This window comes from Penicillium cosmopolitanum, assembly GCF_028827165.1.
Source record: "Penicillium cosmopolitanum strain IBT 29677 chromosome Unknown utg000004l:1.0-4361866.0:1.0-4365735.0, whole genome shotgun sequence".
NCBI lineage: Eukaryota > Fungi > Ascomycota > Eurotiomycetes > Eurotiales > Aspergillaceae > Penicillium > Penicillium cosmopolitanum.
Genome location: NW_026622674.1, coordinates 839,297 through 864,615, shown reverse-complemented (window position 1 = coordinate 864,615; position 25,319 = coordinate 839,297). Strand labels below are relative to the sequence as shown.

The 25,319-nt window shown below is 47.9% G+C and overlaps 11 protein-coding genes across 11 annotated transcripts; 5 read left to right on the top strand and 6 right to left on the bottom strand.

The window, feature by feature from the left end:
- Positions 1-1,378: 1,378 nt before the first annotated feature.
- Positions 1,379-3,192, bottom strand: N7509_001764 (putative peroxisomal 3-ketoacyl-coA thiolase (Kat1); the record flags this gene model as incomplete). The annotated part of the gene is made up of 8 exons (XM_056626401.1): positions 1,379-1,417; positions 1,485-1,596; positions 1,667-1,767; positions 1,789-2,321; positions 2,375-2,636; positions 2,695-2,790; positions 2,871-3,025; positions 3,108-3,192. The coding sequence occupies 8 exons, from the start codon at positions 3,190-3,192 to the stop codon at positions 1,379-1,381; spliced, it is 1,383 nt and encodes a 460-aa protein (XP_056492196.1).
- A 709-nt stretch (positions 3,193-3,901) lies between these two features.
- Positions 3,902-6,034, top strand: N7509_001763 (putative bifunctional fatty acid transporter/acyl-CoA synthetase (FAT1); the record flags this gene model as incomplete). The annotated part of the gene is made up of 7 exons (XM_056626400.1): positions 3,902-4,187; positions 4,247-4,402; positions 4,452-4,864; positions 4,917-4,965; positions 5,034-5,598; positions 5,654-5,803; positions 5,863-6,034. 7 exons carry the CDS (start codon positions 3,902-3,904, stop codon positions 6,032-6,034), a joined length of 1,791 nt encoding a protein of 596 aa, XP_056492195.1.
- Positions 6,035-6,527: 493 nt separating this feature from the next.
- Positions 6,528-7,520, top strand: N7509_001762 (alpha/beta fold hydrolase; the record flags this gene model as incomplete). The annotated part of the gene is made up of 1 exon (XM_056626399.1): positions 6,528-7,520. The coding sequence occupies one exon, from the start codon at positions 6,528-6,530 to the stop codon at positions 7,518-7,520; it is 993 nt and encodes a 330-aa protein (XP_056492194.1).
- Positions 7,521-7,892: 372 nt separating this feature from the next.
- Positions 7,893-9,733, bottom strand: N7509_001761 (uncharacterized protein; the record flags this gene model as incomplete). Its single annotated transcript, XM_056626398.1, has 6 exons — positions 7,893-8,023; positions 8,080-8,219; positions 8,289-8,395; positions 8,457-8,642; positions 8,710-8,922; positions 9,017-9,733. The coding sequence occupies 6 exons, from the start codon at positions 9,731-9,733 to the stop codon at positions 7,893-7,895; spliced, it is 1,494 nt and encodes a 497-aa protein (XP_056492193.1).
- Positions 9,734-10,671: 938 nt separating this feature from the next.
- N7509_001760 (acyl--CoA ligase) lies at positions 10,672-12,491 on the top strand (the record flags this gene model as incomplete). Its single annotated transcript, XM_056626397.1, has 4 exons — positions 10,672-10,774; positions 10,833-11,456; positions 11,519-12,136; positions 12,190-12,491. 4 exons carry the CDS (start codon positions 10,672-10,674, stop codon positions 12,489-12,491), a joined length of 1,647 nt encoding a protein of 548 aa, XP_056492192.1.
- Positions 12,492-12,703: 212 nt separating this feature from the next.
- Positions 12,704-14,242, bottom strand: N7509_001759 (agmatinase; the record flags this gene model as incomplete). Its single annotated transcript, XM_056626396.1, has 7 exons — positions 12,704-12,960; positions 13,011-13,157; positions 13,210-13,355; positions 13,418-13,650; positions 13,770-13,898; positions 13,961-14,046; positions 14,104-14,242. Coding segments are annotated over 7 exons (1,137 nt in total), but the record flags the coding sequence as incomplete, so codon positions are not given.
- Positions 14,243-15,090: 848 nt separating this feature from the next.
- Positions 15,091-15,805, bottom strand: N7509_001758 (uncharacterized protein; the record flags this gene model as incomplete). Its single annotated transcript, XM_056626395.1, has 2 exons — positions 15,091-15,545; positions 15,604-15,805. The coding sequence occupies 2 exons, from the start codon at positions 15,803-15,805 to the stop codon at positions 15,091-15,093; spliced, it is 657 nt and encodes a 218-aa protein (XP_056492190.1).
- Positions 15,806-16,248: 443 nt separating this feature from the next.
- Positions 16,249-17,917, top strand: N7509_001757 (cytochrome P450; the record flags this gene model as incomplete). Its single annotated transcript, XM_056626394.1, has 3 exons — positions 16,249-17,609; positions 17,678-17,822; positions 17,876-17,917. The coding sequence occupies 3 exons, from the start codon at positions 16,249-16,251 to the stop codon at positions 17,915-17,917; spliced, it is 1,548 nt and encodes a 515-aa protein (XP_056492189.1).
- A 311-nt stretch (positions 17,918-18,228) lies between these two features.
- On the bottom strand, positions 18,229-18,441 carry N7509_001756 (uncharacterized protein; the record flags this gene model as incomplete). The annotated part of the gene is made up of 1 exon (XM_056626393.1): positions 18,229-18,441. The coding sequence occupies one exon, from the start codon at positions 18,439-18,441 to the stop codon at positions 18,229-18,231; it is 213 nt and encodes a 70-aa protein (XP_056492188.1).
- An 892-nt stretch (positions 18,442-19,333) lies between these two features.
- Positions 19,334-21,414, top strand: N7509_001755 (Zn(II)2Cys6 transcription factor; the record flags this gene model as incomplete). The annotated part of the gene is made up of 4 exons (XM_056626392.1): positions 19,334-19,416; positions 19,483-19,652; positions 19,706-20,526; positions 20,584-21,414. 4 exons carry the CDS (start codon positions 19,334-19,336, stop codon positions 21,412-21,414), a joined length of 1,905 nt encoding a protein of 634 aa, XP_056492187.1.
- Positions 21,415-21,751: 337 nt separating this feature from the next.
- N7509_001754 (MIP/aquaporin family protein) lies at positions 21,752-23,651 on the bottom strand (the record flags this gene model as incomplete). Its single annotated transcript, XM_056626391.1, has 2 exons — positions 21,752-23,536; positions 23,616-23,651. 2 exons carry the CDS (start codon positions 23,649-23,651, stop codon positions 21,752-21,754), a joined length of 1,821 nt encoding a protein of 606 aa, XP_056492186.1.
- Positions 23,652-25,319: the final 1,668 nt, after the last annotated feature.

Here is a 25,319-nt window from a genome sequence, read left to right as displayed (position 1 = left end):
ATGTGATGTGAGAGAGATAGTATATAGGAAAGAAATCAGAGTAGATCTGAAGATAAAGAGAGACGTGAAAGAAAGAGGAATAAAAGAAAGAATTCCTCGAGGTTGATGATAATTTTGAAGATGTAAGAGAGAAGAGAAGAGAAGAAAGAAAAGAGAGAAGATGAAAACGGGGAAAAAGAATGGAGAAATAGCGAAAGCAGAACAGGGCCTAGCCACCTGCAACCAGCAGCACACAGCACACAGCAAATGCCAATGCCAAAGGAAAATGATGGAAAGGATGGAAAGTCTAGAACGCCGCCACCGGGTGGAACCACAGTGGAGCACGACACGTTTGCTTGTTGAAGTCTTTTGTCTCTCCCGATTGGCCATCCATCAAGGCTAGATGCCAAAAATACATCGATGTGCCAATGGTCTTGTCTCTCCTTCTTCTTTGCCCTCTCCTAAACTGGGCAGAGAACAGAAAGTGGATCCAAATCCACATGTCGGTGCCTGCAGACGACGCATCTTATGTCTGTGGCTTGCCCCATTTGCCGGTCCCCCGGATGTCTTCTCCTTCCTGGCTCCAGTCCCATTTTTCTGTCATAATGAAATGCCATCATTGGAACGATCCGATGATGTCTGCACCGTGGAATGACCCCTAAATCCAACAATGAACCCTGGCCTGGGGGAGTTTGGTAGGGTCTTGGGGTTTGCAAGTTCGCCTTTTGCCATACCCAATCGCCCGGTCGTCCCGGAGGCGGAGTCTCGGCACGGAGCAGTCCGATCCTGATTGATGCAGGGGGAGGGGAGGGAGGAGAGAAATGGGGAAATTAATGTCTTGCTCTAGGCCAACTTGTGAACTGTTCAAGGGGTAATTTCTGTATTCCGGCTGTAAATAGAACATAAATGATGTGTGTGCACGTCGCTAGCGGGGATCGGCGCTGTTGGACGACGATCGAGTCGATTTGGGCTGGACACCTTGGGATACATTGGACACCTCATATTTCAGGCATTGTGGCGACGAAAACGAACAAAAACTCAATTTTTCCAACGGGAATCGCTCGAAGTACTCCGTAGTAGTATTGAACAAAGGGTTTATTCTTTGTTTAAGGTTTCTAGTACTGCATAGTACCGAGTAGGAGTAGGCGAGTAGTAGTAAGTAGATATGCAATAGAACGGCCCGGGGGCGATCTTTCTACTTTAATTCAGCTATACCTACGAGTACATTCCGTAGCGAATGAAGGTGGAGTCGACGTCATGTCAACTACCAATACTAGTAGAAAAGAAATTCGATGAATAACCTCTCGATCTCAAATGCATTCCAAATAATCATGTTCAAGTTCTTTGTGAGCAATGGTATATACAATACAATCAAACAGGTGATGTTCGGCTCCGAAACCTAATGCTCGGAGACGAAGATACCGGCCATTCCCATACCCTGGGGCAAAAAGATCGGTTAGTCTAAATCCGGAGTTGGTGGGGACAATGTCTTTGCTTTCACTTACGGTTCCAACACACATCGATGTCACCGCGACACGCTTGTCCTGGCGACGCAACTCGGCCAGCGCAGTGACGACCTGCCGGGCGCCGGTTGCACCGAGAGGATGACCGAAAGCACTGGAAAGAATTAGTTTAGTTTCCCGTGACAGTGCCATTGTCCATGGAATAGGGGTTCAGGTTCGCTTACATGGCACCTCCACGCGGGTTCACCTTGGACTCGTCCAGACCCAATTTGCCAACACAATAAACACCCTGCAACACAGTTAGAAAGACCGCGATGATCTTAACCTAGAATAGACGAGCACATACCATCGAGGCGAAAGCCTCATTGATCTCAAAGATATCAATCTCATCCTTGTTCAGGCCAAACTTGCCCAGAATCTTGGGAATGGCAATAGAGGGACCGATGCCCATGATGCGCGGCTCCAGGCCCGCAACAGTGGCACCGCAGAACTTGCCAATAATGGGCAGACCCAGCTGCTGCGCCTTGGAGCGCTTCATCAGGACCAGAGCCGCAGCACCATCGGTGATTTGACTGGCATTGCCGCCAGTCGTCGCGCTGGGCTTCCACTGAGGGAAAGCAGCGCGAATCTTGCCGAGGCTCTCGGCGGTCGTGCCGTAGCGAATACCATCATCCCGATCCACAACTACATCCTTGACCTCGCCCGTCTTGGGATCTTTGATCTGAGTCGTAATGGGAATGATCTCGTCATTGAACCAGCCCGCTTTCTGCGCGTGCTCGGCCTTTTGATAGCTCTTGGCCGCGAACTGATCGTGTTGCTCGCGCGAGATGTTGAAGTCTCCCGCCACGTTCTCCGAGGTCCACCCATGGGTTGGTAGTTCTGCGATGCGAGCGGGTGCTTGTTGATGCGCTCGGCCATTTCGGGAGAACCACCGTCGGAATTGGTGCTCATGCTCTCTGCGCCGACGGCGATACCCACATCGATAGAGCCGGAGGTGATCTGGTTGGCGATGTTCTGGATGGCCAGCAGGCCCGAGGAGCAGAAGCGGTTGGTCACGGAGGTGGCAGCGGTCGCGGGATATCCAGCTGCCAGCACGGCGGAACGGGCGAGGTATGCGGCGCCGGGGGCGAGGCAGTTGCCCACGCAGACATCTTCGATGAGGTTGGGGTCAACGTTGGACTTTTCGCGTACGGTCTATTTTATGAAGTATTAGAATAAATGAAAGTAGCTTCCCCATTGCATCCGAACTTACTGTGAGCAGCGAGATCAGCAAGTTATCAACGGTGGTATCCTTCAATCCACCCTTGCGAGCTTTTGTGAGCGGAGTTCGGGCGAGATAGGTGATCACCTGTATGAGAAGCGATTAATATTAATTCACCGACGATCACAAGACGTTATTTGTGGCGGGAAATCCATAATAATACATACCACGTCATCGGCATTCTTAGCCAAAATGCGTTGCTTCGCAGCAGATGTCCCGGGGGAGACAGCTGGTTTGCGACAGAGGACAGTCGTTGTTGTGGTGAAGACATGATGTGGTGTGATGAGAGAGTTGGAGAAGTGGAGAGTGGGAGGGACGGAAGCTATTCTTTTTTTTGAGGAGACTAGGACAGGTCTTAATATTGTCCGGGGTCGCAGAAATTCAGAAACGCGGGGCAAATGGACCGCGGCTCATTTGACCTGTGAAGTCCACATATTTCGGACCGAAATCAGCTGGGCCGAACTGGGAGCATTTGAACATTGGGAACATCGTGAAACATCGTGGGAAGCCGAAGAGAAGTGCCGACTCCGATGCTGCAAGTGTGTATCATACCGTCACAGTTTAATCCTCGGCCCGGATTTAGGGTGGATGATTGGCCTATATCTGGTAATATTACGGCCGAGGTGTATTGATATGCAGTATTGATACGCGGGTTTGGTTGCTTAGGGTGACCGATGTCGGCAATTGATTGTTGAGGTGAATTGTTGAATTAAATTCAATGTTAAGCTGTGTTTTCTCGGAGTATGAGAACTTGAATCCTGAATATTTGATGGTAGTATTCATATTGAATATTGAATATCTTAATTGACCAAAGTTGCTGTCACTGATCCGCCATCCGCCAACCGCCAAAACCCGGGGTAAACCCCGTCGACAGTCCTGCGGGGAAGACGAATAAGGATACGGACTTTGCTTACGATCTCTCCACCTCGGACTCTGCTAGTGACGAGCTAAAGCAAGGTAGTTACCTTGCTAGGAACGGCAGATCGCTGTAGCCCAGCTTCCGTCTGGATTCCACCCTGGGTTTCTTTTAATTCAAGTTCCCCAGATCTCTCCCTATTTGAACAATTGAACGACCACCTACAAGCCACTCAATTACAATCCTTGAGGCTTGCTCTTTTTCTCAGCTAAAGGAGAGCTGAAAAATTGACGATAGAACAATACGATACATACCCTTACCAACCCTAGGCAGCTTCTCACAATGGACATTCTCTCGGAAGTTGGCGCGCCCGCCGTGGCGATGGGAACCGCCTTTTCCCTTGCCGCCGGCGCCTACCTGAATGCAAAGCTCTCGATCGGTACTGACTTGACGGTTTTGAAGAATGACCGTGCCTTTGGGCAACGTCTCGGTGAGCGTATTGGCAAGCTGGGCGAATCTCAAACTATCTACAAGATGCTCCAACGAGTCGTTGAGGTCGAAGGCCAGGGAACTGCAGATGCGCTCTGGTTTGAACACAAGACCTGGTCATACAACCAATTAAAAGAGCGTAAGTGTTGATTTGGGCCCTTTCATTTCCATGGACACAAGAAGCTGATTCCTCTTTAGTGGTTGATCGATTCGCTGCCTTGCTACACGCACGCGATGTGAAGAATGGCGATATGGTGGGAGTTTTCACGACAAATTCGCCTGAGATGGTCGTGACCCTCTATGCACTGTCCAAACTTGGTGCAGTTGCGGCCATGATCAACACCAATCTGCGAGGTACGTATCTTAACCACTAGCTCCCTGAAACAGACTAACATAGTCCCAGACGACACATTCATCCACTGTCTCGACGTCTCTGGGTCGACGTCGATTATCTCGACCCCAGATATCGCGCAACACGTTTGCGCTGATCTACCACACTTATCATTTCATTTCTCCTCCTTCGAGGGAGTCTCCTGTGGTGATGTGGAACTTATCACGCAAGCCGAATTGCAACAATTCTCACCAGCCGGACTAGCACCAGCTAAGCGCACACCGAAGGATCTCACAGCTTTGATCTACACATCCGGAACAACAGGCAAGCCCAAGGCTTGCGCTGTCCGAAACATGATGGCTCTAATCACCTCCAACCCCCTCTCCGCCGACGTCAACGATGCTTCCAAATACTACCCGCTTCGCACATACTCAGCTCTACCGCTATTCCACGGCACAGCCTACTTCACCGGCCTATGTTACTCGGTAGGAAATGCCGGAACCCTCCTGTCTAAGACGCAAATTCTCCGCCTCGCAGTTCTGGAAAGATGTCCATGACTCCGGAGCCACTCGTATCCTGTACATCGGTGAACTGTGCCGATACCTCCTCGGCACTCCCCCTCCCCCTATGATCGCGACCACAACTGCATCGCAGCAGCCGGCAACGGACTACGAGGCGAGATTTGGGAGAAATTCAAGAGTCGGTTCGGCGTGCATGAGATTCGCGAATTCTATCGCTCAACGGAAGGATTGGCCAAATTCGACAATCATGGTCCTGGCGTATGGGGCGCTGGAAAGGTGGGATTTTCCGGTCCCATTCGTCGGTTCTTGGAAGATGATACGTTCATTGTTAAGTATGATAATGATACGGAGATGCCGTTCCGCGATCCCGAGACTGGTTTCTGCGTGAGGGCTGGTCTGGATGAGGAGGGTGAGGCTATTGGTCGTGTGCGTGATCGTGACTTGTTGACGGAATACTTGCATAATCAAGATGCTACTGAAGGGAAGCTTCTTCGGGATGTTTTTCAAAAGGGTGATCTTTTCCAGCGGACGGGTGATCTAGTGGTGCAGGATCGGTCTGGATGGGTCAGATTCCAGGACCGTGTTGGTGATACTTTCCGCTGGAAGGGTGAGAATGTTAGCGCGGGAGAGATTCGTGACCATATTTGTCGTATTGAGGGCGTGCACGATGCTGTTGTGTACGGCGTCAAACTTGCTGGGTATGTCATGAATCCTTGGGGGTTTGGGTTTCTGATATCTAATAATCGTTTCTAGATACGATGGTCAGGCTGGCGCTGCAGGGATCACACTTGAGGAACATTCCCCTGCCTTTGAAGCCGAGCTCGCTTCGAAATTATACCCTGAGCTGAAGAAGCGTGGTGTGCCATCATATGCATTTCCGCGTCTTGTGCGATTCATTGAAAAGTAAGTTTTAAATTATCGAATGAGCGAAACCATTTTGCTAACATGGCACTTTTTTTCAGGGTTTCAACCGGTGTTACTTTCAAGCAGGCTAAAGGTGATCTGCTGAAGAAGGGGTGGAACCCCAAACCAGGACTCTGCCGGGACAGTCTATACTGGCTCAACGGAACTAATTACGAGAAGCTTGAGGACAATAGCTGGTCATCCATCGAGAGCGGCAAGGCGAAGCTGTGAGATGGGGGCTTGGAAGATTGTATATAACTGTGTCGCCACTGTATATAGAGACCTTTGGCGATAGATAAAGAACATAGACTGATAAATTTGATCGATTGAATATGAAATAGCCTAAGAAATGTGTCTGCCACAGACTTTAGTGGTGGTAAGGCAGTCACTACTAGTAGTGTGAGTGTGAGAATAGCGAGAATAACGAGGCAAGCGAGGTTAGCGAGACTAGCGAAAGGAAGCTGGCAGAATAGTAGCATTAGGGTGCCCGAAAAGCGGTGGAGCTGTGCCAAAGATTAACTCTGAACGCTGAGTGGGGATGAACGGGATGATATACATAGTTTAGGGTTGATTTATAAGAAAACAGGAACAGGAACTCGCACACTAATCCCCTGAATTTCCTGTCCAAAATTCTTGTCCTCTTCCTCTTCTTCATACCTTCAAATAACGCAATCACCTGGCCGACTGCTCCATCCTAGAATCCTATTCTACCTCACCCAACGCCATGCCTGACAATTCAACCGTGCTTCCCCGTCCATGGACGCGGACAGAGTACGGCAGCGAAAGCCCGATCCAAGCACCATCCGAAGCCGCCTTCGTCAAACAATTCGGAAATGTGCTCCCAGAAGCACAATTCATGCCCACCATGTATGGGAAAGCTGCCTATTACTCGCTTTCCCCCTCGTCGTCGGCTCCGGCAAACATCAAGAAGCCAATCTCGCGGGTAGTATTCGTACATGGTGTCCAGACACCCGCGATTGGCATGCAGCCCTTGGCCAGCGCCTTGAAATCCCGCTTCCCTTATGCTCATTGTGTTCTTGTTGATTTATGGGGCCACGGACTCTCCGCAACGCCTATTATTGCTCATGATGCCGATCGCTTTCATCAGTTGATTGATGGCTTGATGTTGACGCTTCGCTGGGACGATGCCCATTTTATTGGCTATTCATTTGGTGGATCGACTGTTGCGAGCTATGCTGCGCTTGAGCCTGGCTCTGTTGCGTCTATGGTCCTTGTCGCACCCGCCGGTCTGCTGCGGAGCTCGGAGTTGAGCGAGGTTGAAAGAGGCTACATGCGGGGTGGTGAGGGGTTGGAGGATCGGTCTAGAGAGTGGGTTTTCGAGTTCTTGGAGGGTGGTCAGTTAGTTGTTCCTTCTGATTGGAAGGAGAGGGTTGAAAGAGGGGAGATCGTGGCGGAGGCTGTTCGTGATTGGCAAATGAAAAACCACAAGGGGCATGCGGCGAGTGTGGTTGGGATAGTTAGAGATGGTGGTGTTTTCGATAAACATGCCGAGTTTGCCACGGCCTCCAAAGCTGGTGTTAAAAACTTCTGTGTACTTGGTGAGCTGGATGACTTATGTAGCGTGCAGCGCTTGAAGGAGGTTGGGATGGAAAATGTTGCTGTTGTGCCCCAGGTTGGACATGGAGTGGTGAGAGAAAGGGTGCTGGAGGTTGCTGGGCATATCGAGGAGTTTTGGAAGAAGATTGAGAAGGCGTAGTAACTGAGGTATAGATCCATATACTTAACCTTTTTATGCCCAGGTGCGATATACGATACCGAGGACAGGTCAAATCGCAGAATCATGGGCCGAGATTGTTGGTTCACTTCTTCAAGCCATAAACCGTGTCAATTTCAGGCCGGATGTCTCTAAAAGGCCCTACCACATAGTAGCATGATTACCCATCAACATAACCTTGGAAAGCCTGAGGGCTTCCCATTGCGCTTTTAACAGTCTCTACTGTCTAAATATTGTGATCCTCGGAGTGTCAACTTCTACTTTAAGATATTCAAATTTGATATCGATTTCCAGGCTTTAAGAATATTGAAGCCTCTTTGATTCAGTATGATGAGCTGCCCCAATGAGCCGACTTTAATTTGTCACTTGGATTGTGTTCGGGGTTTCTCTGTCCTTTCGCTTGTCTCGCAAAATAAACACCTGAATCACAACAACGGCGATAATCGCTGCAATAACCAAGCCGAATGTTGCCGGAAAGCCATATCCTGAACCACACATATTAGTTATATTGCCGATCTAGCGTATTCAAAATCTCACTCACTAAATGTCGGTGCCATAGTTTGAGGGAAGATCACGATGGGTAGCCAGGCAGCAACTGCATACTGAAAACCATTCATGCTGCTAATTACCACGGCCCGTTCCTCGTTGTCATCAGCACAGACCTCATTAGCCCATGAATAACTGTAATCGATCAGAGGAATTAGTTAGCCGTACTCTTGGATATTACCAAAAAGATAAAAAAAAACACACAACACAGCTGTCATAAGGTGTATGTTGACAGTTAAGAACGCGAATTCTTTCAGAGCCAGGCTTGACGGCCAGACGGCGAGAATTCCATTAGGAAGGAGCGTGAGTATCTGTTATTTCATCATAAGCATTTGCAAAACAATATCTAGCACATCTTCATGTTCGACTTACCAAAGGTATAAGCACCCAAGCAAATCTGCTTCCGGTGTAATCTGAGAGGAACCCCCAAATTACAACACAAGCCCCGGAAATCAAAGAAGTGCCCGTTGGAATAAGGTTACGATCAACCACAGAAAATCTCTCAGACTTCAGCCAGATAGCGAAGTATGAGCTGCCACCACACGACTCGCCGTAGAGCTATTTTCAAATGTTAGACTGGCGTCACCATTGAATGCGTCAACACCGAATACGGGTAGTAACTTACAACATATCCTATGACGAAAACATACCACTTCCAGGAGCTCAAGATTTTCTTGAATGTCGCGAGGGTTATTTTCACCGGTTTTGCCTTTCCTGCTTTCAAAACTCTCTCTTCAGCCAGGTCACGTTCACTCTTGGATAGATACCAGACGCGAGTGGTATATGGAGTGTCGGGAAGCAGAAAGAACGTGGCAATCCCAACAGGAACAGTCATACACTAGACATGTGCATAGTTAGCATTCACTGGGTGAACTTTTGTCTCTAATTTTGTGAATGAATATAACAAAACGTTGAATCGGTGAGTTGCTTACCCCACAAATGATATAGAGCCATCGCCATCCCGCAAGCCCATGCGCTCCATCCAGGTTCTTATAAACAGCCGCTTGAAGGTATCCACCAAATGCCGTGCCTAGTGGAGCTGTCATATGAAAGAGTGCCACTCGCTTTGCCAGTTCCGTTTTCGTGTACCAGCTTCCTAGCACGTAAAGCAGAACAGGAAAAAACGAACTTTCGAAGAGACCAATCAAGAACCGGAAAGCATACAATTCACCGACATTCTGCAACCCCGCTTGAGCAAATGTAAAGATAGCCCATCCAATTTCCATAGTCGGGAGCCAAATGCTGGGTCTCACTTTCTGGACGATCAAAGTACTTGGGACTTGCATGACAGCATATGCAACAGTGTACGCAGTACCTGCATAAGTATACTCATTTCCGTACATGGAAAGCGACTCTTGCATTCCTGACACATACGCGTTGGCCATATTACCTTGGTCTAGGTACTTCATAAAAAACCCCAAACAACCTACACTGAGAATTGCGGAATCGAGTTTCAGAAGAAACCGTCGTTCAGCGGGCGACTTGAGATGGGTATCTGTATCCCATATGAAGGAGCGGAAAGAGCGTCGGGGATTCGCATTATTGATAGAAGTCTGTGATTCCTCGTTAACGGAGTCCACCACGATTGTAGAGTCCCCATATGTTTTATTTAACGGTGGGGACTTCGCGCTTTTTGTATCGGTTGCCATTGCAAGGAAATGAATGCGAACCGGTTGGATTGTACCACTTTCTCTGTTAAATTATCGAGAGAAGGGCGAATAGTTATTTATAAATGGCAATTCTAAATCGAAACTTGCTCGGACAATATTCTTGGCTCGTCACGACATATTCATTATAGTCGCGCGATGACATCTAAACGGTCGGTGTCACTACTTCTTCCGGGTGTCTATCCGAACGCTTACCCTGTTGATGCCATAGGTACAGCAAATTAGACATAGGCTAAAAACTTTTAATGCTGAACTAGCATTGAGTCCTCTCGGGGTGCTATCCAAAACCGGTAGTTTTGCACAATAGGTGGCCATAGGGCAGGCAAATAAAGATGTAAGATCATGATGTGTTAACTCCGAGTCGCATTGGTCGAATAATAAATATGTACTGGTAGCTCTATGCTAGTAGCTCTCTGTGGAGCACTTCCCAGGCGGATGGTACTCGTACTCAAACGGATGTCGTGTGGCTGCCCTTTTCAAGCACCACTTCAAGCTTCTCGTTACCGAAGTGCACGAGTGTTGGAATGCTCTTTCTTCGGCTGAAAAAGGCTCTGGCAGGACTCCAGCACCTTCGTTGATTTTGAAAAAAAAGAGAAACAAGAGAGAAAAGGCCTCTATCAAAATGCCATCTCTAAGAGCGAGCGCCATCCGCCTTGTGGTTCAAGACTGGCTTCTTCCAACGTTCAATAATGGATTTTGTTTACTAATTATGAAATTTCTCGGGCACTGATAACGTGAGGTCACAAGGGAAACCCGGGGACCGAGGAATGCGGGGAAGCCCACGGGATGTGCACGGCCAGCGCGACAATGTCAATTCAATCACTGCATGCATCTGGGCGGTAGTTGAGAACATCGATCTTGGGCAAAATACGGCAGAAAGATATTGTGATTTCGAGCGATTATTCATAAAAGCCCCAAAGATGCCATTTTCTGCGATCTATCCTGACGTTAAGATCCCCGAGGTTGACCTGTGGGGATTGATGTTTGAAAAAGAGCGAGAGGAAAAATTCCCCTCTGACCAGGGTGAGTTAACTGGAATTTCTTCAATGATCTCTGACTAATTCTAAAAAAAAATGACCAGTCATCTATCGTGATGCCATCACAAGTCGCTTTTATTCTTACTCTGAATTCCACAATGCCGCAATTGCCTTCGGACAAGGGTTGCGGTCAGAATGGGAATGGCAAAAAGGCGAGATCATGACTCTTTTCGTACCGAACAGTATTGATATTCCCGTCATTATCTATGGTACTTTTTTCGCTGGTGGCATTGTGTCGCCTGCCAACCCCAGCTATTCAGTCGACGAGCTGGCTTTCCAGCTCAGGGACAATGGCACTAAAGCCATCGCGACATTCAAATCCCTTCTACCAGTTGTCACTGCGGCGGCCGAGAAATTGGGTATTTCGCCTCAGAGAATTATACTTCTTGGCGACGAGCGAGATCCATCGAGTCGATTCAAACATTTCGATCAGATAGCGAGACCGAAATCAGCACTCCTTGACGACAGGCCGCGGGAGATACTGGACCCTGACCGTGACCTAGCATTTCTTGTCTACTCATCTGGTACTACTGGCCTACCAAAGGGGGTCATGTTGAGTCACCGGAACATTGTCGCAAATGTCTTGATGGTGGCTTCGTCCGTGGGTAAAAGCTATAATTGGAAAGACGATAAGCTGATCGGAATCTTGCCATTCTATCATATCTATGGTAGGTTTTTTCAAAAAAAAAAAACACTTAATGATTCGCCGGATATTTAACCTCATTTTTAGGGCTCACTTGTCTCATTCATCAGCCGCTCTACCGAGGTATCGAGATGGTCGCGATGGAACGTTTCGACCTCGAAGCTTTTCTTCGGACAGTACAGAATGCACAGATCACCTTCGCTTATGTCGCACCGCCTGTACTAGTCCATCTCGCAAGCAATCCAATCGTCGACAAATTTGACCTGAGCTCGTTGCGCATGGTAACATCCGGAGCTGCACCACTCACCCGCGAACTAGTGGATACAGTCCATAGCCGACTCAAGATTCGAATCAATCAGGCTTATGGGCTGAGCGAGACAAGCCCTATTACGCATACACAGCCTTGGGATGAATGGTATAGCAGTGTCGGTAGTGTCGGGAAGCTGATGCCCAATCTTATGGCAAAATATCTATCGCCAGAGGGTGCAGAAGTGCCATCTGGGGAAAATGGGGAACTATGTCTCAAGGGGCCTAGTATCTTCAAGGGGTACTGGAAGAATAAAGAGGGCACCGCTATTTCCTTCACAGTTGATGGATACTACAAGACTGGAGATGTCGGATATCACGATAATAAAGAAAACTTCTACATTACTGATCGCGTGAAAGAATTGATCAAGTATAAGGGATTTCAGGTTGCTCCAGCAGGTCAGTCCTCTATCCAACCAAACATTCGAAGAATCATTTTAACGGATCAATAGAGCTTGAGGGGATATTGATTTCACATCCAAGTGTCAACGATGTGGCTGTCATTGGGGTTGACCAGGAACATACTGAGGTCCCTCGCGCTTATATCGTTGTACCAAACGGCATCGAAAAATCTTCAACTACAGCCGATGCAATACGGACATGGATGGACGCGAAAATGAGCTCACACAAGAGGCTGAGGGGTGGTATTAGATTCGTGGATGAGATTCCAAAGAGTGCCGCGGGTAAGATTCTACGAAGGAACCTCAAAGACGCTGCGAAACAGGAACGGATATCTAGCAAAGCCAAGCTGTGAGAGAGAGTTATCATATTGTATGAGTTCTGTAACATGTATTCGGCCCAATTTGGGCTCAATACATCTATTCAAACTTCCTTGTCGAAGTGAATTTATGACCAAACTATAAATGACGATGAATTGGACAGAGAAAGGACTGAAAATGATGTTGTTCAAGCGTGAAAGTTTACCAGGTATTATCTTTTGCTCAATGCTGGAAAATTACGTCTCTTTCAGAGCTCATCTTTTGTCGTCTTGACCTTGGGGCCTTCATTCAACTTGGCCATGGATGCCAAAATATCAACAATCAAATCCGCCGCTGCCACGGAGGTTGTCTCGGCAACAGAATCATATGGCGGACTGACCTCCACAACATCCGCGCCAACCAAATGGATACCTTCAAGACCCTTGATGAATCGCTTCAATTCGCGAGTGGTCCAGCCACCAGACTCCGGAGTCCCGGTCGCTGGGGCGATACTTGGATCAAGTACTGACGGAGATAAGTTAGCCAATTCCAGGATTGGAAAACTGGAGCCTCACCATCAATATCGATAGAAAGATACGTGGGTGTATCTTTGACTGTGTTCCGGACCTTCTCGATAATTCCTGACATGCCGATCTCATCGATTTCTTGGGCCTCGATAATTGTGAATCCAACATTCTGGTCAATTTCGTAATCCCGGGACTCTAGAGATTGAAGAGTTGTCAGTTTACATAGAGTACAGTTGAAGAAGAATACTAACAAAAAGCTTCGTTCTCAATCCTCCATGAACACTGGTTCCTTTGCTAATGCAACCCTCTCGACTAGCATGCCAAAAGAAGGTTCCGTGTGTGATGGCCGATTGGTTGGAAGCGATTCCAGTATAACCCTCATAAGGATCCCATCTGTTTCTCAAGTTCAGTACGCTGCCTTTTGAGTACTTGATGCTGGGATGGGTTGAACTGACGTGTCAAGGTGGGAGTCAAGATGGATTACTGAAATAGGTCCGTATACTTGTTTCAACGATCGCAAAATCGGCAGCACAATTGAGTGATCTCCGCCCAGGCTTACTATGCGCGGATGCTCCCATTTGTTTTGCTCAGAGGTCGGGTGGTATAGGACTTGTCTGTATCCTTGTTCCATTTGTTTGAAAGCATGTGCAGCGTCGAAGGGAGTGATAGGGATATCTCCGCAGTCAATCTGTTAGAGATTAGTGAGTGAATAACATGTTGTGGGTTTTCTCTCTCTCTTTTTTCTTCCCTTAAAAAGGGATACCTACAATCTCGAGACCTTGGTCGTATGGATCTACCCCCCCATACGGTGTTGTAGCTACGCCCCTTCTTTTCCCTTGCTGATCCAGCTCGAATGCCCCGCGGGCCAAAACGTGCTCCCGGACGGTAGGACGTTGAAGTATCGTATGGGAATCCTAGAAGGGCGATATCAAGCGGCTGTCATTTCCATAAAATTGTGAGCAATTAGTTGTCGAGCTTGAAGTTAGATTTATGCGTACCCGATCGTGGGACGCGGCGAGACACCGCTGCCATTCGAGATGCGCGAAGGTGACGGGTTGGGAAAACGGAAGATCAACATCAAGATCTGCTAACCATGAGTCTTAATTCAAAAAAGAGAGCAAAATAGATCCGTGAAACGCACCCTCGATCGGATGGCTATATTCTGGGCCAACATTCAGAGAGATAGCCCCGTGGAAAAGAAGAGAGAGAATATAGTCAACGCGGTAAAATAGGACATTTTGAGGGTTGTAATTTCGGAGACCAGTCTTAGAATTTAAAGAACTACACCTCTGCATTTATAGCCAAGCAAATTAACAGTACAAGCATTGTATGCACAGCACCAGGTAGATCGAGGCCCTTCGTCGCAGACTCCTTCCATATTTCCTGTCCTGTGGGGCAGGTAAGGTTCTCGAGTGACGCTCCCCGCATGTCCACCGGCAACCACTGGCCACTTCAATACCTTAGCTTTTGTTCTCTTATCTTTGTCCCTTCTTAGTATCTTTCAGTAGTTCCCAGCATATTAAAAGCATACTATTACATGAACAATTCACGAAAATGGTGTATTCCGATTCCGATTCTGATACCGATGATGGTAATTGTAGCTGAACTCGAAATATCTGGCTTGCAGTACCACGCCGTTTCGTATGGAAATTCGGATAAATTATGACGAAATATACGATTTGCAATGAGAGGATATGAAAAATATTACTACTGCATTTAACTCGATGGAATTCTCTGTGGGGATAAAACGGACCGATCGCTTCGCTATCTAGAGCTTTATTTTGACAGAAACCAGTGGCCAACTTACAAGATGAAACTTGCTCGTCTCGCTAAATTTAGGGGAAATTTTGAATTCGGTGAAAATTATCAAAAATGATAATCCTGGTGGAATACTACCTATAACATCACTGTTCAAACCCGGATGCTATACTCCGAATTGCGCATAATTATCCATGGATGAATCCTTCCGCAAGAACCTTGAGGCTACCTAGGCTATCAGATTCTAGATCTCGGAGTCAGCAGTGACTCTACTTCCCGCACAACGTATTCAGAGCCTTGAATCATAATTTTCTCTCCCAGTGTCCACAAGTTTTGACTACCAATCTGATCCTTGCCCATAGACGGCAATTTACCCCCCATGAGGTCCTAAAACATATATTTCTTCCCAGCAATCGCCAGTCCATTCTTCTCGCCGCGCGCTCACTGGTCCGCCGGTTATTTTCACAGTCCACTTTCCGTCATCGGAGAGTGTCCTCACACGAGTCTTTTGCTGTTGCTGGACGAGATAGAATCTGCCAACTTTTGCCAAGAATTGTTTGATGACAAGATTCTGGCTTTCGGCCAAAGAACCATCCACCGATTCTAAGACCCACGCAGTATTGCCCCCCGAATTCTCTGGTACGAACTTTAAGGGAAGATATCTCCAAACCTCTTCGTAGTCAGTCATCGGGGCGCCCTGTCTATCCGAACGACGCATTGTCCCCGTCTCCATATCATCTCCATTCGGAAGAGCAGTGAATGGACAAGGCTCACTCACGTTGAAGTTAAGGTGCGAATCGATATCATGAGTGAAGATAATATGGCCTGCTCTCATATTCAGTGGTTGTATTTCATCTCCATTGAAGACGCCAATCAATCATACGTGAACTGGTACAAGCCCGTCGGCACTGCCCCGCAAGCGCCCAATCAATGCCGCCAGATTGCCGATCAACGCGCAAATCCACGTACCAATCACCGACAGACAGGGCAAGAGTATCCGTGCTTTCAAATGATGGCTCTGGCACCCAACGCATCGAGATGCGTGTCAAAATGGTGGATTTGGAAGAGGGCTTCGACGGTCGCATGATAAATTTGCTTGCTCGTTTCTAGTTCTCCCAAGCGAGAGCAAGAGTTTATGCATATGTACGCGCGACAGCTCGAGAAATCGTTATGAGAGAGCCGACCCCGCAGTTAATTCTCGCTGGCGGTTTCCGCATTCACCACGGGTGATATTGGCAACTTTCTCATTATCTAACAGAATCATCATGTTTCCCTATCTTATAACGAAACACACGGGGAAATCTGTCACTGCAAAGAGTTCGCTGATTCCTGCCAGTGCCGTCAAGGAGATTGCCGTGGAACAATTCTTGAATTCTTGCCTGAGCTTGACTTGGCGGCCACGGTGTTATGCTTTATATAACCCAGAACAAGTCACCTTCCCCTTTATTCTGATTTGAAGGTTTGAAATCAGCTCTGCAAAGACTTTGCGACATCTCTCCGTGCTAAATCGCATTCACATTGGGCAGAAATGCCACTTCTGCCGACCATCGCCGCTACTTTTATAGCAGGCCTTTTACTTTACTCGCTGTTTGCTGACTTGCTGTTCGGTCAGCTTGCTCAAATTCCAGGCCCAAAATTATTCGGCTTGACAGGGCTGAGTCTTGCCTATGAGGACTATAAGGGCACCCGCACCTGCAAAATCCATGCTCTCCATGAAGAATACGGCACAGCTGTTCGTGTTGGTCCAAATGAGGTGGCATTCAATAGCCTTTCTGCGCTGCGCACTATTTACGGAGCCGGGAGTGGTTTCGAGCGAACAGACTTCTATAATATGTTCACTGTATATGGACGCAAAAACATGTTTTCGTTTTCCGCAGTGAAGGCCCATGGAGAGCGTAAAAAGCTGTTCGCGCATGCCTATGCCAAGTCCGCCATGTTGAAAGGGACTACTGCTTCAATGGTCGAGAGCAAGGTCAAACTTTTTTTACAACTTCTTGAACAAGAGAACTCAACTTGCGAAATATTCTCTATCTTGCATTATTTCTCTTTGGATACAATCACAGAGTTCCTCTATGGAAGATTCGGTAAGACCTCGTGCTTGGAAGGAGCCGCGAAAGATCGCGCCCTCATTGGAGATATCATTGATATTTCTCGCCGTAAGATTTCATGGTTCTCGGTCCATTTTCCAACTTTTACCGAATGGTTATATGCAAGAACAGGAAGTATGGGCTACATCGCAAAACGATTCTATCCCATGCAGAAACCTACCACTTATACCGGTATTCGACTACATGCGATGAAGGCATGCTTGGCCTATTCCAATGCTTCTGAACAGGAGAAAATTGACCAATCGCTCCTAATTGCCAAGATATGGAAACACCATCAGTCGGAGAAAGAAAATGGGATTGATGACATGGACATTGCGTCCGAGTGTGCGGACCATCTCCTGGCTGGCATTGATACAACCAGTGATACTTTAATGTTTCTCATTTGGTCATTATCTCGGCCCGACCACAAGCAACTTCAAGACAAGCTCATCCAAGAAGTTCGCAGTATTCCCGAAGAATGCCTGAATGGAGATGGAATTCCAAGCACAGAAATATCTGCCAAGTTGCTCTATGTAGATGCAGTCATCAAAGAGACGCTACGGTTGTACGCTCCGTTACCAGGATCGGAGCCGCGGTCACTCCCGTTGACCACGACAATTGATGGATACGTCATTCCGGCAAGAACTGTTGTTTCCATGTCTCCTTATTCTTTGCATCGCAACCCGAAGGTCTTCAAGGACCCACTGAAGTTCAACTCGAATCGATGGCTAGATGCTTCGGCTGATATGAAGAAGTGGTTCTGGGCCTTTTCCAGTGGAGGTAGAATGTGTATTGGGATGCAGTAAGTCTTTTATGCTCTTGGATGCCATAGCGCTCTCTTACCTCGTCTCGGTTATTAATTGATTCTAGTCTTGCCATGGCGGAAATGACAACCCTTGTGGCTGCTGTCTACCACAAATATACAACCACTACGCACGGAGATTTCGACTCAATATCACCTGCGATAACCGCCCGCTATGAGGTTTTCTACGATGAAACATGTCAGGGAGTGAGGGTAGGTCTACGGACACCGAATTGATGTATTGAATCAACTGACCACAACCGCAGGAGCATGAATGCCACATTAATTTCACTACAGGCGTAGAATAGCCTAGGAGTGAATAAAACATTACATCTCTCAAGAATATCGGCCATGTGGGCCCGTATTTATTTAACTTGTTCTTAATTACAGCAATAGGTGACGAAATTATAGATTCATGTTCAATTTAGGTAGCCTTATCCCCACAATTTGCCATCGTGGGCATGCTTCAGATAACAAGCTAGTGTTGATTACTAGTCTTGCGTCGTTGAATGCGCCCCGCTAAATCAACACATATGAGATACATGATAAATACATGCTAGATAGCTCGAAGCAGGAAGGGAGTGACCCACAGATATGGAAAAGAGAAGTAGACAGGGCATCATGTTGCCTGTTTCCGAGAGTTGTGCTTGGAAGCCACCGACTTCAGAAATGAGAGAGGCTTAAGTGACCAGATGGGCGAGGTGCCACTCAGTTCCGACTGCAGTGCGATATTCTGGTTCTTCGTCTTCTGGGTAGACTTTCCTGAGTACTCGACTCGCTGGAAGGACTTTGTATTTCTTTGTTTGGGAGAAGGCGGGATCGCGAGATGCATCGTGGCGAATAATTAATTGGTTGTGAGATGGAAAATATTGGCGTAGGTGTATATTCGAATTTAGAAAGCCTCCATTCTTTATTTATTTGTATGTAATGTCTTGCAAGGCGAATGCCGTCCATTGAGAGGTTTAAAGCCGATGGTGAATCTTATCGATGGTCTCGCTGACACCTTCTCTTTCAGACCTCGGGAATGGATTGGAGTATTTGACCTGACACTACTGACCACCCAGCGCTTATCGAGCACCGTATATCAAGATAAGGGGTAGGGATCTATGTTTTCATCCTATGTAATCAAGGAATTGGTCTAGCCATCAGGTGATATGCCTCTGATGTGGATCAGTGGGAAAATTGTTATTTCTGGGCCATCTAAGTTAACTGCCTTTGGGACTGCGAACTGAGCTTCTTAAAATCAACCACTTCACCTCTTCTTCCAGCTTATCCTCAAGATTCCACCTCCAAGGTCAGGTTGACTACGCTTATCTTATGTGCCAAGTTCAGAGATAGCGTGGAAGTAAGCGACAGGAGTGGCCATCTTGCATACGATTGTAAATGCGATATATTACAATTTACAACTCAATATTTCAGCAGCCATTGCTTATGATAGAATTAGATTATAAACTTGGGGTCTTCGGATTATAACTGAGATATTGTGAGAAGGTATGCCCAGCAGAAAGCTTGGAAGGTATGCTCAAAGCTAGAATGGCCACCCGCTTAGATAAGTTAGCTTCAGTCGTCGCATGACTAACTTGACCCCGCATGATAAGTAGACTGTTATGGCGAAGTCAAGCCTCAATCCTCACAGCAAACACACTCTCAGTCCAGTGATAATGCGTTAGAACCAATAATACCGTGGCATACTGAATAAATCGACCAATGCAAGAGCCCAAATCATGAGCGCTTCAATGGACCCAACTGTCCGTAGGTCCACCACGCGGCCCCGCAAGCGCAAGCCGAAGTCAGTAACGTTCACTGGGTAGGCTCTTTCTCCAATATTCCAGCTAAAAAACAACGAATTATGAACATTGATTAACCTTCGCAGGTGCTGGACTTGTAGATCTCGAAAGGTCAAATGTGACGAGCGACAGGAGGATGGATGTGGAGTTTGCCAGAAATCTGGCTTGCAGTGTGCTGGTTATGGTGTCAATCTGTGTTGGGTTACTGGCAAGAAGCAAGATATCCAGGGCCTGGGCCGTAGGCAGATCAGATCTGGTGGGTATCTTGACCCGCGTTCAAGTGATAGAAATTCTAATGTTCCTGGGCAGATCGGCTGTGTCTGCCTACCATTCGGGATGATGAGATCAATCGACTCTTGTCGGTAATCGACACGGTCTCGACTCCCTTACATACCGTCACTAAGGGTCCATTTGGCATCTTTCAAGCCGACCCTGCTTTATCTCAGGAGGTTGACTGCATGACAGCCGAAGAAGAAAGCATTAGTGGATGTGATATCGTGACACATACGAACACTATATCCGACGACCATAACCTTCCAAGCCAAGAGGCTTTTGAAGACATATTGTCTGACCTGTTTTCGAACGACCTCATAATTCAAAATGCCGCTTTGGATGAGGCGATATTCCCCAGCTGGGATTCATCGTTGTCTGTCTCAAATTCACCCAGTCACATCAACTCGCATGCGACAACACACGAATCCAGTGCGTTAGACCCGTCGCCATATCACGAGCTGACAATGCCTCTCGTCGAAGATCCCAACATATCTCTGTTATTGCACCACTACCAAACTCATGTTGCAGATCTTTTACAGCCAGTCTTCCATGACAGAAACCCTTGGCGAACGACGTATTTCCCATTCGCGCTTCAGGGTTGTCCCGACTCAATCATGGCTCAGATTCCACAGGCCCCTTCTGGTGTCTTCTCATCACTCTTTCATAGCTTGATCTCGGCCGCAGCATTTCATCTGCGTAACCTCTTAGACGGTTCGCCCAAATATCATAAAATCGGCCTCCAGCACAGAGCAAAAGCTTTGCAGGCCCTCAATTCAAGTATCGGGTTAGTCACACCCGCCAGACCTGAACAGTACATGGTCTATATCACAGCAATGCTTGCCTTAGTCACCATCGATGTAAGTGGTCGGGGGGTTTTCCGGCCTGTCCGATCATCTATACTAACAAGAAGACAGACCATAACTGGAGAAGACTCCGATTTCCCAGTCCACCTGAAAGGCTGTCGTCAATTACAAAAGCTCCAACTCGATTGTCAATTAATTGACGGCCCCACTCGTCAAGTCAACAGTATTTCCCATTTCTTAAGCCTCTTAACTCGGACAACAACATACGATCTTGAACCCAAAAATTCGAAAATAGACAGTGATCTCCTTAAGTCCATTCATTTTGACGTCAACGATTGGAGCATCGAGTACATGTACGGAATTACCCCGACTCTAGGAAATCTCTTGAAGAAGACCTGCCAAGCCGCCGAGCGCTTGTCTTTCTACCAGGATCAAGACATCCCCTTGCCTCTACTAGAGACATGCACAGCAATAGAAGACAGACTCTTATCCTGGAACATCGACTCAGAGACGTTACATCTGATGGGATCAAAAGAGCAGACTATGCGTGAGATAGTCTACTGTCAGGCTCGAGCATTTCACAGCGCAATAGCGATATTCTACTATCGCACGATCGAACCCTCTCGCTCCGTCAATCTGGAAAACTACGTTGAAACAATTTGGGAAAATCTCAAGCGGGCTGAGGATCTGAAAGATGAGTACCTTGCTGGAGAAAAACGTGCCGCTCCCATGTCCTGGCCGGCTTTCATTGCGGCATGCGAAGCCTCTGATCGTAAACCTTGGGTAGAATGGTGGGAGCGCATGCAAGGGTATGCGTTGGGGAATTTTACACGGCAGTGGAGGACTATTCGGGAGATTTGGTCGATTATGGATGAGAATAAGAATGTAGGTAGCTGGAGGGAAGCTTTGAGGCAATCAGGGAAGTTGGTCCTGCCGATATGACTTGCATTCAACCAGGGATGTCTATTTCCATGTTGAATTATGGCTTTTGGTAAATTGTGAACGATGATTCAGACAGCCGTAAGAGTATAGAGTGATGTTATTCGAGGTTAGACCAGGAACAATCATTGTCACACAAAAAGGGAATGCTCGTTATGTACACTAGGAACTTCAAAACAAGGTCGAGAAAGCCAAGAAATCGCTTGAATGGATCGGCTTTGTGGATAAGCCTAGGGGTTGGCCGATCATGCATTATAACCACCGGGGCAATTGAAGTATTTACAATAAAATGATAGGCTCAGTGTAGCGCTTCAGGACGCGCACTTGGAGGTCAGCCAGATCATGGCATAGCGACGCTCTTCGGCTTTCGCTTTCCGATATGCAGACGGCGCCTCCACTTCGAACGGCTCTTCTTCATCGCGCGTTGGGTTCTCTCAATCGGATAGTTGACAGGAGACTCTCCACCAGTAAAGATGAAGAAGTCATACAGGAAACCACCGAAAAAGCCGCCACCCACAGCGCCCACCCACGGACCATAAAACCAGTATGGGTTAAGGAACAAATCACTACTGTAACCAAGAGCGAGGAGAGCAAGTCGAGGACCGAAGTCTCGGCTGGGGTTGAAGGCAGCGCCGGTTTGGTAGGCAAATGTCATACTCAGACAGGTGATGACAAGGCCGATGATCAACGAGCTCATACCAGCTCCAGGCGGTGCGTTCTGGTCGTCACCGAGGGCCAAGACAGTCACTACAAGGAAGGCCGTACCGAGGAATTCAGTGAAGAAGGCCGTGGCAGGGCTAATCCAAGTCTCGCGTTGGCCGGTCACGAAGCTTGTCACAATTCCAGTGTCGACGTTACTACCAATGTAGTCAGCGATAGACTCGTAGTAGATCCCGTACGCCACTAGCCCAGCACAAAAAGCGCCGAGAAATTGAGCGGCAAAGTATTCGGGCATCTTGCTCTTAGGGAAGCCACGGTAGAACCAGAGGATTATAGTAATCGCCGGGTTAAGATGAGCACCGGAAATACCACCAGAGATGTAGATACCGATCATAGTAGCGAAACCCCAGGCCCATGCAGTGGTGTTGGGGTTTCCCGCGTTTGCCACGGTCACGGACAAGTCGGCACAGAATCCAATAGTCAATTGGACAAAGACAGCTAGAGCTTCGGCTAGAGCCTCACGGTGGTGTGTTCGAATGACGGACCAGGTAGTGTGATTGTTGTGAATCTCATCTTCAACGAGATCCTGCACTAATGGGTGTAGATCTTCTGGGACCGTTGCGCTGTCCAGGCCTGGGAACTCCAGTTTGGCGGCCAGCTCATCATCATCTATCGCGTTCTCCGGAACCTCTGGGACAGTTTGGAGCGGATCGTCGACCAGATAGTCAGGTGGCTTGTTCTGGCCTTGGCCATCATCGGTCGCTTGAGATCCGCCTTCTTCCACAGTCGATAGCTGATCTTCCCATTGGGACGGGCGTCTCACCTGATTAGACGTCCGAGAGAAACGTCGGGAGCGTCTTCCACCAACAGAGGTTGCTGTTTCTCCATTCAGAACCTTGTTCATGAAGTTTGCCTCACGCTGCAGACGAGCATCCTCCACCTGTGCAGCCATCTTTCGCGGGTCCGTGGTTTTATCGATCCTGCCTTGTTCGAGGTCATTTGGATCCACGTCCAGTCCAATCCTCTGGGAGTTCTCAGCAGGAAGCTGGGCATTGGCACGCTTTTCGAGCAGCTCTTCTTTGGTCGGTACCATTCCTGGTCGTACCACGCGAGGCAATGGCTTGGCCAGCGACCACACGGGCTTTGCATTGCTTGGTTGTTCATAAGAAGGGTTCAGGTCGGCATATCCAGGCTGCACGAATGGCTCGTGGGCAAGTGCCATCTGAGGAGTGTCATCGGGTCCCGCCAAAGTGAACTTGCCTGCGGTTCTCTGTGCCAGGGTTGTTCTTGGGGCGAGGCTCGGCACTCCGCTACCACGGCTTCTTGCTGCGGAGCTTCGACGACGAATACCCTCCTGAGCTTCATCGATTGCCGGGAATGGGCGAGTGGGCGAAACAGCGTCATCATCTCTCAATTCGCGATTACTTCGAGTAGGTGAAGTAGGCGCTTCACCTCTAGCACCAGACTAGTAGTAGCGACCATGTTAGACAAGAACTTGGTATAAATCTCCAACATGATATATCTAGAACTTGAAGTGCACTCACCACGGCTCTCGGGCGTCTAGGATTCCCTTCCTCCATTGTGACTTGGAGTCAAATCTTTGTCGGGTAAACTCTTTTCAAATGTTCAAGCTATAGTGGAGACAGAGCGAAAATGGCTCTGTTATCACCAGGGATCGGCAGCGGTGGTCGATGAGGGAGGAAACTGGTGAAAAAAGGCGCCGACCTCCTCTCGAGTGAAGAAGAGGATTAGAGACGAAAGAGAAAAACCAGACAGAAAGACCCTTGGTGGATACAAGGGTCAACATATAGACTAACAGCGAGTGCGGAGTTCTTCCAACCCCCCTCCGAAGCTGGAGTGGAGGAGGGATACGCAATGGCCATCCGATCATCGTGATTTCCTGGTTGGCATCGCCAGTGCTTCACATGAGGAAGAAGGTCTCCAGTCAATTAGAGGCTTCGGTCCACCTGTTAGTTCCTGTCCTGACCCACAACTGGTTGTATGGGTACTACTGATTGATCCATTGGCGTCCGCAATCAAGTTGAGCGTGCTTCAACTAACGGGGCGGCGCGAAATGAGGTATCCAACGGCATGGCTGAACCAAGTGGGCCGTCTTTCGTTAGCGAGTGCTTGTCTTCCGTCTGATCCGAGAAGGCGTGGGTGGCAATGTTAGTATTACTCGTAGCAGTTAGTACTCGTAGCAGTTAGTACTCGTAGACTTGGAATTGATGCATGGCACATTTGTGCACAAAAATGAGGCCAAAGGGTCAAGGGCATGGCCAAGGGGAGAAAAAAGTGATGAGGATGATGTCATGAATCATGGATGTTCCCCCTCGCTCCTTCCCATGCGAACATCCCGAAAATTGGTTCCTTCCCATCCACGCAATCCTGCTCACTAAGGTAGTGTCCAATTTAGTTGCGCTCTGTACTACTAGCCCCATACTGATGCTCAATTGCTCGCAATGGTAGAATTGGAATGGAATTGGAATTCTCCTCAACTCCCGTTCACTTAGTTTGAAATTTCCACGTCGATCACCTTGGCATTGAGATGACAGTTGCTTGGCTTCAGCCTTCGGAACCCTAAAACCGCCAATTCTTCTGATCTCGAGGGGTTCTCGTATTTAAGTTCGGATTGGGCTGAGAGCCTATCAAATAGCAAATTTGGAAGAGTCGCGGTCCGTGCAGAATGATCACTGGTCTCAGCTAGGTGTTGATAAAAGTATGCTGCCAACCATGATGATTCGGAGTATGTTTGAAATAGCTACTAGAAAGTCGTCAGATCATTCTCAAGTGAAAGTATGCCATTCTAAGGTTATTAGTACGGTAGCACTATTCGTATGGATCTTGATTTGTGCCGCATAATTATAGACACCCGGTCACGTGGATATGGCACTGGCACTGGCCCTGGCAGGTCACTGCACCCTTTGAGGATGTGATCTTGCCCTGTACCAGCAGATCCCACGGAAATACTCAACCAGTCGGTGCCTTTCACTCTGGACTCGTATTCATCTTTTGTGTAGTATTGGGACTAGCCCTGCAGGCTTGGAGTCACAATGACCCACTGTCACTGGTGTTTTGGCCGTACGGTCGGCAAAGCGCGTGACTACCCCAGACGCCGGGAAGCCGATCGTTTTTAGTGGAGTTCCAAGGGTTCGTTCGCTGCCTACTATCTTGCATCTGATAAATACCCTACCCAAAATGTTACCTCCTTCCACTGCTTTCCCAAGTCTGGCCAGTATACATCTTCT